Raw genomic sequence first — 14,774 nt, forward strand, 5'->3', positions numbered from 1 at the left:
TTAAGGCCTCTGAAGTGTTGTAGCAACAAAGTATTTCACTTGACTAGAGCTGCTACTTCCCAGATTCCCTTGATGTTCAGTTCAGTTGACGTTCCAATTAGTGTTTTGTGGAAGACTTGTAAGTGCACTTTTTAAAAGGCCTTTCAGTATGCATGGGTAAAACTTTGAATTTCTAGTATCAAAGAGGAAATACATTTTCAGGATTCTTGGAGGTCCTTTAGTTGTTGAGATAGTTGATAATTTTACTCAGTGAAGGAATCTTATACAACATGAATCTTGAGATGGGCTAGTTAGCTCACAGTTCAAATTGTTAGAAAGCTTGTTTAATGAATCAGTTGACTTATCTCCTTTTGGAATGAGGTTTTTCTAATAGATGAGTCCTTAAATATCCAGTCCCCCTTCTTCTGTTAGACCTGCTTATTTTGACTGTTGTGTTCCATCCCATTCTCATTGTCCTAAGATGAAATGACTGAAGGAGGACAACAGCATATGCTGTGGCAATCTGCACAGCTTTGAGTAACCAGTGGCCAGAGTGTGTGAAGGTACAATTGGGTGTCCTGTCCTTGATCGCCTATCAGGAAAACAGTCTGTGTGGAGTTGGAGGGGGCTTGTGAGGGGTGAGGGACCCGTGGCCACTTGAACTGGCATTTGTTTCCCTTGTTGGTGACGTCCTGTCTGCCAGCTGCTGGGGCCTTGCTCCAAAGTCATGCAGTAGAGGATCTGAAGATGTGTCCTGAAACTTGTGGACCTTCATAACCATAGTTTGGTGAACACTAATGCCAAGCGTACTTTCAAAACAGCCTGATGGGCTAAGTGTGTTTTGTTTTTTGTTTTTGTCATTATCTGTAGGTTAGGCGGACCTCCTAAGCTTTCTGGCTACATGGTCTTAACCTTTTACCTAAAACCATTTGGCCTTTGACTTGACTTTTATGAAGTCTGCTTAAGATTATTGATGGTTTTTGATGGCCTGGATATGAGGTAGAGGGTACCTAAAGTGGTACATTTCTGGAAATTCAACATTGTGACAGATAAGCTAGCTTTTTTGCGGGGCGGGGGTACTGGGGATTGAACTCAGGGGCACTCAACCACTGAGCCACATCCACAGCCCTATGTTATATTTTATTTAAAGACAGGATCTCACTGAGTTGCTTAGCCCCTCCCTTTTGCTGAGGATGGCTTTGAGCCGCTGGGATTACAGGCATGTGCCATCACGCCCGGCCAGACTAGCCTTTTGTGGGCACCTGTGTTCTGCTTCATTGCTCCATGCAGTTTTGCAGTCAGTTCATTCAGTTAGAAGGCTGGCCTGCGGCACCAGGTGAAGCACTGACAACAGCTTTGGCGGGCCGACACCATAGTCCTCTTCCCTCTGCCCGGTGAGCTCCTGCTCTTCCTCTCACAGGTGTGCATCCCTAAGAAGCATCTTCCACCCTAGCCTGGTCTCAACGTCTGCTCTAGAAGCCCAGCCTGAGATCAGCAGATCTGCTGCTGCTGGTCAGCCACTCTTCTCTTTTCAGACATTTTTGTGGTGCTTACATTTGACATTTTCATTTAGTCTTACTTTTAGGTTCCTTTGCTATATTAGTTAAAAATGTTTAATGTATGTAGGTATGAGGTTCTCCAGTGGATATTAAAAATATAAGGTAAGGTCATCCCCTTTACACTTGCCCACTTACACAGGTAAGGACTTGTGAATGTTTGAGAACCTCAGAACGTCAGCGTGTAGATTTTGAATACTCAGTAGTGTCAACTAGAAAAGGGGAATGGATAGATGGAGAATAATAAATATATAACATCAGGACTAGAAGGTTTTGCCAAGTTCTCACCTTACTCTAAATGTAAGCTGAATGCGTAGCTCAGTTATCACATGTAGAACTGGATGCAGGAGTGTATAATAAAATAAACCTGACATTGAACATGAAGAGGATGCATATGACTCAAGGGATCAGAAGTATAATATAAAGAACAACAACACGTGAAGAACACATGTCAGACATATTGCATATGCAGGACAGGAGAGCAGAGGTGCTAATAGGAGAATCTACACTGGCTGCTTTTGTTTGGTGTATTTTAACTTTCGAAATGACAAGTGGTATACTGACCTTTTCCTTTTTACTGTTTTGATATTTTAGTGTTTGTCTTTATTTTTAAAAACACTTTTTCTTTGGGGGGGGGGCGGGTACCAGAGACTTAATCTAGGGGTGCCTTACCATAAAGCCACATCCCCAGCCTTTTTTTAAAATATCTTTTTTAAAATTACTTTTTTAGTTATAGATGGACACAATATCTTTTTTATTTTTATTTTTTTATGTGGTACTGAGGATTAAAGCCAGTGCCTCACATGTGCGAGGTAAGCACTCTGCCAGTGAGCCACTCTCCAGGGATCCTCCCAAGCCCTTTTTAAACAGTCTTGGGGCTGGGGATGTGGCTCAAGTGGTAGTGCGCTCACCTGGCATGTGCGCGGCCCGGGTTCTATCCTCAGCACCACATACAAACAAAGATGTTGTGTCTGCCGAAAAACTAAAAAATAAATATTAAAGAAAATTCTCATTCATTCTCTCTCTCTCTCTCTCTCTTTAAAAAAATAAAAATAAAAACAGTCTTGTTTAATTGCTTATGGTCTCACTAAGTTGCTGGCCACAAATGTGCAATCTTCCTGCCTCAGCCTCCTGAGTTGCTGGGATTACAGGTGTGTGCCACCATACCTGACTAAAAAGGCTGTTTTAAAAATGAGCTTTCTTAAATTTTAAAGTATTTGAATAGAAATATTATTGATACAATTAGGAGTAATTTGCTAGCTCTTTAAAACTATCGGGTTTTTCATTAGGGTATTTGGGTTTCTTGGTTTAACGAATAGATAATTGGTGAATCTATTTTGTCATGACTTACAGGGGTTTCACTGTTTATTGAAAATGAAAAACCTAAAATCCAGACTAGAGTACTGGGAACATAACTGGCTTGAGAACATGGTCAGGGACCTGATCATGGTACTGCTAATTTTTGGTGTAATAATCTTGGCTAAGTTTGTTTGCTTCTTTGAATCCATTTCTTCATCTGAAAAAAGGAAAGGCCAGAGTATTTTTAAGGTCAGCTTCTAATGTCTGTAACTATAATTGGTTCTCGTGAGCAGAATGCTTTTAGTACACAAATGCATGGTACATCAAGTTTCCAGTTCACAAGTAGCTTATGCACTCAGAGTCTGTTTGTGTTAGCTTCTTAGAAGGAAGGATGCTTTTTTTTATTCCATAGCTGCATTGTGAACATAGACCATGCTGTTCTGATTTAGCACATAGGACAGTGCCTGGCACAGAGCAGCTTCTGCTGAGTGTTTGTTACATAGGTGTAAGTGGTCACTGAAATTCTGCATGATTCATACGCCTGTTTAAACACTGTTAAGCTGTCCACACGTTTGTAATGACCAGACAGTATAAACCATTACTAAATGAAACGGAAAGTAAAAATGATACTGGGGATCGAATTTAGGGACAGTCAACCACTGAGCCACATCCGCAGCCCTATTTTGTATTTTATTAGGGACAGGGTCTCTCTGAGTTGCTCAGTGCCTCGCCATTGCTGAAGCTGGCTTTGAACTCAAGATCCTTCTATCTCAGCCTCCCAAGCTGCTGGGATTACAGGTGTGTGCCACCGTGCTCATCTGGGAAGTAAATTTTAGTCTAAAATCGAGTGTTTGAAGGCAGACGTTTAAAAGGAAGTCGATAGAGATTGTTGTAGAGATTCTCAAGGGATTTTGAGCAAATTTAGATGCTCTATGGTATTGGATTTTCATATTTGTAGATCTTTTAAAAATTTACAACTCTTCAGTTCCTTAATTTATTCTTTTATATGTGCAAAACTTTGAGCTTTGTGCTGGGCTTTCTACTGGGTTTTCAATATAACCTGGTAGGCAAAAGAGAAAGTATGCCCTGGATCTTCACACCCATGAAGCAGTGTGTCACAGTGAGGAAACAAGCATGGGCCACCACTTTGGACAAGTGTTAAGAAAGGAAGGTCCCATGTTATACGCAAACCTGACCTCTTCTCTGACTCCCCAGTCAATCTCACCTGAGTATCATATTTCACCACATAATTGTCACATTTTATGCCTTTTTTTTTTTTTTTGCAAAAGGGGCAACCATTAATGAAGATTCTTTTTCCTCCCCCTAGTAGTACTTAAAAATAATTTTTTACCTGTCTGGTGCAAGATTAGGGTGTTGAGAATATAGGTTATAATTAAATAGTCCGAATCTATGCACATCATTTCTTTGTGACAGTTAAAGCGAACATTTTTCCAGTGTGGAAAAAAGTTAATACATTAGTTTCATTAATAACATTAATACATATGTTTAGTCAAAATATTAAAGTTGAGAAAATTTACCATGTGGTGAAGTGTATGCACTTAACAATATTTAATCTTCTGAGTCTGAGGATTCTGTGCTGCTGTCAGTGACACTGTCTTCATTGCCACTTATGTGAGATGTGTCTACCATTAGCACTTGCCCAAGGTGGCCTTCAGGAATATTCTGACCATGTACCTATGCTGAGGATTCTAGGCTCTGGCTCCCAGTACAGCAAAAACAGTGCATGTCTGTGTGCCACTGGTGAATACCTTGCTGCTCTTTACCTCTTGAGTGGCCTGACGCAGTCAGTCATGTGACTCAATGACTCCCTGTGAAAGGTCTAAACCAGGGTAGCTTGGAGAGAGGGGGGAGGAGTCTGTGTGTCAACCCTGGGAAAAAAAAGGGGAGCTTTGTAAGATGCAAGTGGGCAGAAAGAAGGGTCTGGTTGTGCTGCATTGGGATTTTCCTGTTCTGACTCTCTGGTGTCCCCATTGCTCTTAGGATGACAGCTTATTCAGAATTAGGATGACAACAATTTTAGACTGATAGGTAGGTCAGAATGGGATGAGAGCATACAAATGGACACAGTTACCAGACTCTGTTTAGACTATTAAAACAGTGGCCCAGGTAAGGGATCATGGAGATTACTGTAGGAGGAAATGACATTGAGCAAGTCAACCTTGACAGCTAACATCAGTAGCTTGAATATGAAAGATGAGGCATCAGCATCCTTCCCAGATTTCTGACGCTTAGATACAGTGGCGTTGCCACTACACAGGTGGGCAGTGATGGTGGAGAATGGAGCTAGAGGCAGAGAACATTTTCCTCAGTTGTTGGTGGAAATTAGAAGAGAAGAAAAAGTCAAAGAACATCTAGATGCGTGTGAGAAAGCTTATCCAAGGTAGAATTAACTGTACTGTTAATTCTAGTTTGGGCAGTCAAAGTGGGAAATTAGAGCAGGGTTGGGGGAGAGAGAGGTCCATCCAATGGTCAGGTGGCAAGTGCCAGTCCAGATGTGCTAAGTGTTATCAAGTGGGATGTCACTATGATCCTCCCCAGGCCAAGGAAAGGAGGACTGATTCAAGACCCACATTAGAAACATTTGCAGAGCGATTGCTGAGTTGTTAGTTCTTTGTACTCGAGGAGTCCTTCTGCTAGATATGTTCTCAGTTCACATTTGAACATATCTATTTGAATTCAGTGGTGTGGTTTCAGAAAATGTTAACTCCTACAAGCTTAGATTATAAGTATTAGAGATGATTCAGGTATTGGTAGTTCAAACTTATCCATAGGCACAACCCCTGAGGTCCTTAAATGTGCCTTGGGCTACTGGGAGCCCAGTGATGTGGAGAGACATGGGATGTTCTGAACTCCTTGATGGCAACTCAGACCTGGATCCACAGGCTCTGGCAACCTTGTTGCCCTTGTTGTCTTAGATCCCTTGAGCTCTCCAATGATCATTTATTTTGTGAAGTCGTTACAGTAATTCAGAAGTGTTTCTTGATTTAAACCAGAAATATGTATTCAAAACCTTCACATTTTGATGTGGTACACACAGACAACCCTTACAAGTATGCCTGAAATATGCTGTACATTAAGAAGTGTTAACTTACATAGTATCAAGAAGCCTTAACTTATCCAGCATTAAGAAGCATTAAATTATACAGTATTGAGAAGCGTTATACAATATTGATGCCAGGTATGGTGGCACACACTTGTAATCCCAGGCATTTGAGAGGCTGAGGCAGGAGGATTGTGAGTTCAAAGCAGCCCCAGCAACTTAGTGAGGCCCTAAGCTACTCAGTAAGATCCTGTATTTAAATAAAATATTTAAAAGGGCTGGTTAAAACACCCCTGGGTTCAATCCCTGGTACCTAATAATAAAAATTTAAAAAATATATATTGACTACCAAGGGCCTTTATGGATCCAAGATCTGAAACATAGATTGTGTTTCACAGTAGCTTCATGTGCTTGGAAATAATAGCCATTACCACTTGTTAAACATTTTCTGTGTATAAATATTTTACATACGTTATCTTTTTTTAGGTATTACAGCAGTCATTTGAGGAAAGTGACTGGTCATGTAGAAAGCTGAAGCTTAGAGAATTTAAGCAGCTCGCCCATATCTACCTAGTAGGTGAGGAGCTGAGCTTCAAGTCCAGGACACGTTGTAAATTTTGATAGTTCTTGCCAAATTCTCTTCTACAAGGAAGTGCCCATATCCTCTCATCTTCTCCTTCACCAGCACTCACCTTCTTGTCAAATGCTAAGCAAAAAATTACTAAAACTCATAGTTATTGAGATTGAATGAGTTTTCCTATTTATTTGCTATTTGTGTTTCTGGGAATTTCTTGAGCATGTCCTTTGACCTTTTTTCTTCAAGTTTGTTTTCCTAATGGCTATGTAGGTCAAGTTGTGATATTTTAAATATTGATAATTTTAGAAGTAATGAAAGGCAACAGTTTCTACTTGTGCAAAGTTTTATCCAACTTTTCTCATGAGTGAAGTGATTATGGATGAAATATCAAGTAAACATGTTTCTACACATGGACTGTGTAATGAATGTTTCACATTTCCTCAGGGCAAGAGCAGTGCCTGCTGCTGATGCCCAGATTCGGTCTTTTTGTCAGCGTGTGTCACCATGTTACCTGCTCAGGGATGTTAGAAAAAATTAATTCCCTTTATTTCTTCTTCAGGTTTGCCTGCAATGAGATTTCATTCTTCACACTTAAAGGACATCCTTTCTGAGCTGCCGTGAATGAATTTGGAATGATACTGTATATTTTCAACTAATGGAGAAATAGCTGTGTCTTGAATAAGGATCGCTGCCCTGGACGACTTCAGAACATTGCTCACAATGTCATCAAACAGGAGTCAGAATCCCCATGGACTGAAGCAGATTGGCCTTGACCAGATCTGGGATGACCTCAGAGCTGGAATCCAGCAAGTGTACACCAGACAAAGCATGGCCAAGTCCAGATACATGGAACTCTATACGTATCCTCCTGCTTGAGCTGAGATTTGTTTGTTAAGAATTTTGATTATTTACTATTTTGATTTTTGAATCATTAGAAATCTTACTTCATGTTTACTCTTCCCAGTTCATCCTATAATACAGTCACCAACTTTGTTTTTTGCTTTAATTTTTGAGCAGAGGTAAGATTTGACTAGTAATCTCATGCATTGCTGTTCAGTATGGTAGCCACCAACTACATGTAGATGTTCACATTTAAAATAGGTTGCTTCTCCTTATTTACTAGCTCCGTGTCCATGGATTCCACAAACCAGCCATTTAAAATATTTGGGAAATTTTGATCTCTGTTGTGAATATGTGCATAATTTTTTTCCTGTCATCATTCCCCAAACAATGTAGTATAGCAGTTGTTCATATTGCACTAGGTGTTTTAAATCATTAGAGATGACTTTCAAGGGTATGGGAGGGTGTGCATTAGGTTATGTGTAAATGCTACACCATTTTATATGAGACTTGAGAATCTGGAGTTTGGTATGGAGGAGGTCCTGGATATTGAAGGACAGCAATAATTTACAAAGATTCAGTTCCTAGCCACATTTCAGGTATTCAGTAGTGGGATACTGGAATGTGTCTGTAACTGTAGAAAGTTCCAGAGACAGTGCTGGCTTAAGCAGGGAATGGTTCATTTAAATGCGTTCTTATTCTGGGACAGAGTTGAGTAGTTGTATCAGAAACAGTTTAGCCCACAAAGCCTGAAGTATTTACCATGTGGCCTTCAGAGGCAGCTGTTGTCCTGATCAAAAGGAACAGCACATGGAGTGAAAGTTTGACCATTATGGCCCCAACATACGAATGTTATTAATAAAGCATTTTACTCATTATTTAGTCCATGATATGTACAAGGGATTGTGCTGCAAACCACAAAGATTATGAGGGTATGAAAGACGTAGCTCCTGCTGTCATGATGTACTTACTTAGATGGGCTTGGTTCCATACAGATGCAAAATGGAAATTAAAGCTAACTCAGCAGGTTGCTACTGATTTTAGGACTTTAAGGTTGCCAATTTAATGAAGATTTCAGTGATTATCCAACTAGGTTATGTGATGCTATAGTGTACCTTTAAATTTTAAATATTAGAATCCTAAAAAAATTAACATTAATTATAGATATGAAACTGTCTTTAATTAATTAAAACTTACTGTATAGGATACATATGTAAATACACTTACATTGTAGAACACTTTTAAAAAATTCGTTTTATAGAAAAAGAATTCATCCATTTTAAAGTGTACAGTTCAGTGGTTTTCAGTATATTTAGTTTTGCCACTATTACTATGTTAATGTTAGAACATTTTCATCACTAAAAAGACACCTTGTTCCCACTAGCATTCAGTCTCCACATTCCCCTCCCCTTGTCCCTGGCAGTCTCCTTTCTGTCTCTGGATTTGTCTCTGATGGGCTGTTGGTGTAAATGGACTTGTAGAGCACGAGGCCTTGTGTCTAGCTTCTTGCCATGGGGTGGTGTCTTGTGCTTGTCTTTGTAGCACTGTCAGAACCTTGTTTCTCTTGAGGAGTGAATCTCGCGCGGCTCTTTTACATTTGTGTATCCATTCATCAATGAAGGCTTTGGGCTTATTTCTGCCTTGGGTTGTTAGGAGTGCTGGTATGAACATCACGGTCCCCTGTTCCCTTGGGGCTCTGCCTGAGTGGAATCTCTTAAGTCATTGACATGTAGGTTTTTATTTATTTTTATTTTTTTAAGGAGAGGGTTTTATTGCTTTGCTAGCAAAGGGGAAACACAGGGGATTCCTGTCTCAGAGGCTGTGATTCTACCCATCAGGGGAAAAGAGGTCCTTTTAAAAAGATGATTCAAAGGCTACATTCCAGTTCTCTGTCGGGAGTTGTAATTCACTTGTTAATTTGGGAGACAGTCTTTTCTTATATCTTCTGGAACCATTCCTAAGTTTGATTTACTTCATTCTTGTGGTGGGTGTGTGCTCAAGGACTGATAATTCTGCATAGGATGGGGAAGAAAGATAATCCTGTTTCCCCTGAGATTAGGGAGGAGGAGGGGAAGAGAAAAATGTTTTAAAAATAAATCCTGGGGCTGGGATTGTGGTTCAGCAGTAGAGTGCTCGCCTAGCATGGGCAGGACCCAGGTTGATTCTCAGCACCACATAAAAATAAAGGCATTGTCTTGTGTCCACCTACACCTAAAAAATATTAAAAAATAAATAAGTCCTAGTGGCAGCGCAGCAAGGGACATGTATAATATACTTTTTTTTTTTTTTTTTTAAATATTTTTTAGTTTTCGGCGGACACAACATCTTTGTTTGTATGTGGTGCTGAGGATCGAACTCGGGCCGCACGCATGCCAGGCGAGCGCGCTACTGCTTGAGCCACATCCCCAGCCCAATATAATATACTTTTAAGGAAGGGCCAGTTTTCAGGAATTATTGAATTATTTTATTCTATAAATAATTATAATTTGTAACTATTCTGATAACTGCAACTTGAATTTTTTTAAGGACTGCCACTCTTTGTTTTTGAAGTGCCAAAGCTCAAAACCAGAGTCTCAAAAATGCTACGCAAGTACACTCTCACTGTACCATATCCCCAACCCAGGACTGCCACTCTTAAGTTGGGTATTATTCTTTTCCTTTCAGTTTTCCTTGAGAAAATAATAGCTTCATTTATTTATTGAAGTTGGAAAACCTAAACTTGAGTCTAAAGTATCTTAATTTAATTCTTCAGCTATTCTCTAAAAAATAAGAGCTACAATTTGAGTCCTGGGTGTCAGGCAGTATGCTGGGAACCTTCCACTTCTGACCCCAGGCTCGGCCCAGCCTGAGGACTGGTGAAGGGAGCCTCTGTTGATGCTGGAAATGGGTGTCCCAAAGTGTGTTTTACTTGTACTTGGAAGGCACCTGCATTTTCTAGAGAAATTGACCTACTTCTGGATGGGAAAGAAGTATTCTTAGAACCTCTAGGGGCCTCTGGCATTTGTGTTTACTATAATAGGAGGGAGATTATTAAATGTTTTTCTTGAATTTTTTTTTTTTTTTCAATTCAAAATGGCAAAGGAAAGAAGGGAGTTTAGGGAAAGGGGGGAAAAAATCCCAGCTTCTATAAAGAGTAAGATCTAATTCAGTTAACTTGTTTGTATACCCTTCTCCAAGGTTTTTTTGTTCTCAAGTTTTAACCTCAAGCCCTTGCTCTTTTTCTGACTAGTGTACACATCTGGTTTTCTGTCATGGCTGACACTACAGGTGGTTATGATGACGACTTTTTATTTTTTTGCAGTGCAACATAGTACTGTTCAAGTAAATGAGTAAATAACAGATTTCTTTCCATTTGAAATTGAAATAGGTAGTGAAACTTCTTAGTTTATTGATACCATTACATATCAGATACTGTGCTGGGCTCCAGAAACAAGCATGGGTCCCAACTAGTGGAGGGAAGTGTGGAGTCCAGCAAGCTCATCTAGATATCAGGCTGTGTGTTGGAGGGTTCTGTTTCTTTTTGTTGATCCTTGGTCTACCTGTCACCTGTCCCTAGTTTTCAGACAAGAATCCGTGTTCAGTAACCTGGTTGTTTTGTAGTTATCACCTATCTAAATCATAATGTTAGCCTCCCTGGGAATCAGTTTAAATTTCCATGTTGATATCTTTTTTTTTGTTTGTTTAATTTGGACATAAAATTCCAAATTATTTTCTCATAGATATCCTCAGAAGGTGCAGCTACAGGTTTCTCCATAGATCACACATTCACAGAGAAGGCACTGGTTTTGTTCCCTGGGAACAGGTACTGCTATTGTGTTCACTTATGATTCCAGAAAGAAAGTAGTATTGTTTTTTGGATCCCAAAGTCTGGTGCAATAACTAAGAGACAAAACTTTGGAAATGGTCTTGATCCACATTTCCACAAAAGCCTTCCACCTAGATTGGGGAGGTTTCTGCACTCATACGGTGGGTCTCTATTCTTCCTCATGGAACCATTAGAGTTTCATCATTTGCTAGATGTTATTATAGGTACAAAAGAGGTTTAAAGAAAGGAATCACAGAAGCATCTTGACTGTCTGGCTGTTCCCACCATTACGTCAACTCTTGAGTAAGACAGGCTTGGATGGTTTGGTGGGCATAAAACCGGGAAATTGAGACTGTGGCAACAAATAAATGAGGTGGAGAAATCAGAGATTTTACCCAGAATTTGCCTATTTCGACTTATATGTTTCATGTAAAACTTTGGGGGAAAACATCTTGGTAATTACTTAGCAGTAAGTCTCACCAAGGAAAGCTTTTTTTTTTTTTTTTTTTTTTTTTTTTTTTTAAGAATAAAGCATGTGGACTTGTGATAGCAAATACACCCTTCCATGAGTTTCTTCTCAAGAATGAAAACCAGTGGCTCAACAGACCAGGCGTGGTGAACTGCATTGTCCCCCGGGGGAACCACGCCGGTGCCTAGATTAGCTCTCATAAACTTGGAAGTCTGTTTTTCCCCACTAGTGCTGTGAACTGAACTCGTGTGTTTTCTTAGCCTGTTTTTTGAAGTCCTCTTTCTCCCAGCCCAAGGATTCCTACTTTCTTGTCTTCGCCACTTTTGCTGTTGAGTAAGTCACAGCAAGTGCACTCAGAATTCGTATGTGATCCTCCGTGGCGCAGTCTGTGATCACGGGAGAGGGGTGCCTTTTTCACCAGGAGTCAGCCCGCCGAGCCCTGGGCAGACTGCAGCTTGTGCATTGCAGGGACAGTGTGTGAGGACTCACTGGCCTCTGCTGTTGGCCCACCTACCAGTTGTCTCAGTCTTGGCCACCACCACCCCTAGGTCTGCAGAGTTCACGCCTTGTCTTCTGGGTCCAGGGGGAGCACTCCAGGTACCAGCCTTTCTTCTTCACTTGCCTGCTGCAGGCTCTTACTCTCCACATAGGAAATCAAAATCTCATGGAAAAGCAGATCAAACAGAAGATCAAATAGACTGATGTCGTAGATCTGTGGACATCTGGATCCATCTAACCCAACAAATGTGTTGGGCTGCTTCATCTCGCACTCTTTTATTTGGGAGACTTACCTTAATTTTGTTTGCTCACCTGAGCCTAAACATGTTCTTATTTTTTCAAATGTGTACTACCATTTTCATTTGTATATGTGCTCACCCATCCCTCTAGAAGGCTCTAAAGGACATAGTTCACAAAAAAAAAAAAGAAGAAAGAAATGCAGACGATTAACATGTGGACACATGTTCAGCCTTACAACTGTTAAGGAAATCAAGATTTAAAAGGAGATTTTAGTTTTTTAACTAATAAGGTGGAAAAGTTTTAAAGGTACAAGGTACTAGCACTGGAATTGGGAGACCGAGCGTGTGGAAGCGGTAGTCTGCTACTTTCTGGAGAGGAATTGGAGACACTCTTCTAAAGACTTAAAAATATACTTTCAGGAATTAATTTTTTTAACTCAAGATAGAAATAGTTTATTCAAATTGTATGTTCAAGTCTCTTTGGCTTATTTTAATAATGGGAAAAATGGGAAATAACTTCAGGCCTTGACACTAAGAATTTGTTAGAACTATAAATGGCTGTCAGACCTGCAGGGAAGGGCAGGGGATTTAGCTCCGTGGCAGAGTGAGTGCCTAAGTGTTGGGTTTGCTGAGTTTGACCGTGGACTTGTGATCCTCCCAGCCTTCTAAGTTGTTAGAATTACAGGTGTGCACTAGTGTTCTAATCTGGATGATTTTTGAACAATCCTTGTTTTTTTGTCTTTGTTTTGTAAACACCAAGTCCAAATTATACTCACTTGCAAAATTCTACCTTTCACTAAGAACTGATAGTTTTTAGGACTGAGGAATTACGTACCTGCTTTGGAGCAAGAGCCCACAGAAATTGCTCTCATGTGCATAATTGCCTAAATAAATGATTTCTTTTTTTTTTTTTTTTTGGTCAGTGTAAATATGGTATGTTCACTCTTCTAAACTTGATTTGTTGTGTGTGTGTGTGTGTGCGTATATATATATATATATATATATATATATATGCACACACAAATACATATATACATACACACATACATACTCGTCTTTCTAAGCATTTAAATTTTAAAGTTCATCACAATCGTCTTTGCTTTTAAAGTATGCTGTTAGATGTGAATTTGTTTTGGGTGGGATATTCTTTTCAGAAATGCACCTAACCACAGATTGGGAAGAACTTTATTCTTATTTGACTTTATACTCTGATTGTACAAATGGTATGAGGCCTGCTGCCACTGCCATCTTGTATAGGTGGCCCATTTATTGGCATGTGAAGACGGGAAGTGTAGAGCCTTTCAAATGAATTTTAATAGAACCTTAGTTTTATTTATTTTTTTAAAATATTTTATTAGTTGTTGGTGGACCTTTATTTTTATGTGGTGTTGAGAATTGAACCCAGTGCCTCACACCTGCTAGGCAAGTGTTCTACCACTGAGCCACAACCCCAGCCCTAGTTTTATTTCTTTAATTGAATTGACTTTAAAAAAAATGAAAGTGGTTGGAGTCTTATAATAAATAAAGGTCAAAAGCTGATTGCCCAGATATCTTTTACTTGACAAATAAGGCATGTAGCTTATGGGTGACAATCATTGGGGCATCTCCCGGCCCCTGCTGATGGTAGAGAGGACTGCTGCATCCGCCGCTGCCTCCAAATGGCGGTCAGCTGTGTGCCGGCTGCTCCTGGGTGACACAGAGCTCTAGGAGGGCAGTTTTTCTTTCTACCTGTCCTTTACAGTGCGTGGCGTGGGGCAGGTGCCCTGTGAGTGTCTGATAGGACCTTGTTCCAGCAGTTGTTCTCCCAAGCAGAACTGTCCTAGCAGAGTGTGCCTTGGCCAGTGTTGAATGTTCCAGGATGGCAGGGGAGTTCTAGGACATATTTTGGAGGCTGATCCGACTTGGCTCTAAGGCCACCACCTATCTCAGCATTTCCCCCTACCAGTGGGAGAGACCCAGATTGCTGCCCAGTCCTCCTGGATTTTCCTGCCCAAGAAACTCTTCTGGGGATCTGTGAAAAAGAGCCTTGGCGCTCAACTGCTAACCGCTTGCCCACCAAATGAAACTTCTGTCTTATTGCTGTTTAGATTTTATTTTCATCTGTTTTTTTCTCATTTCCTCTTAATTCCTATTTTAAACTTTTTCTCATATTCTATCATTTGTTTACTTTAAGAATAACTTTCAATGGGACCGTTTTTCTTCTAAACATTGTCATACTTTGTTTTTCTCACTTTGTTCACATTTGTCTTGTCACATCTTGGGAGGTAGGTGGCCAGTGTGGCCTCTGTGAGGACAGTAGCAGGGTGAACCTGGCTCAGGCAGGACATGCCCTGGAGTTTCCCCATAGGGACCCTTTGGGCCAGTTCTTAGGAAGAAACCCCACTTGGTGTCCTCCTCTGTTACTGGTTCTCCTGCCCAATTAACAGAGGAGTGGTGCCGGTGGCCCTGCCC

The 14,774-nt window shown here is 40.4% G+C and overlaps 1 protein-coding gene across 3 annotated transcripts in view; it reads left to right on the forward strand.

Moving 5' to 3' along the window:
* The window catches only part of Cul1 (cullin 1), an 82,088-nt gene that overhangs the window by 29,292 nt on the left and 38,022 nt on the right, over positions 1–14,774 (forward strand). For 2 of the 3 annotated variants that reach the window (XM_058574372.1, XM_046429796.2), the window contains exon 2: positions 7,032–7,332. In XM_058574372.1, coding sequence (XP_058430355.1) covers positions 7,193–7,332 — 140 coding nt within the window. In that variant the 5' untranslated portion in view covers positions 7,032–7,192. Of the gene's footprint in view, positions 1–6,339; positions 6,473–7,031; positions 7,333–14,774 lie in introns of those variants that run through there. The other variant, XM_046429797.2, reaches the window with a different exon arrangement.

The sequence above is a fragment of the Marmota monax genome, unplaced genomic scaffold (genome assembly GCF_021218885.2).
Source record: "Marmota monax isolate L192 unplaced genomic scaffold, Marmota_monax_Labrador192_F-V1.1 WCK01_AAM20220418_F8-fsc00193, whole genome shotgun sequence".
NCBI classification, from domain to species: Eukaryota; Metazoa; Chordata; class Mammalia; order Rodentia; family Sciuridae; genus Marmota; species Marmota monax.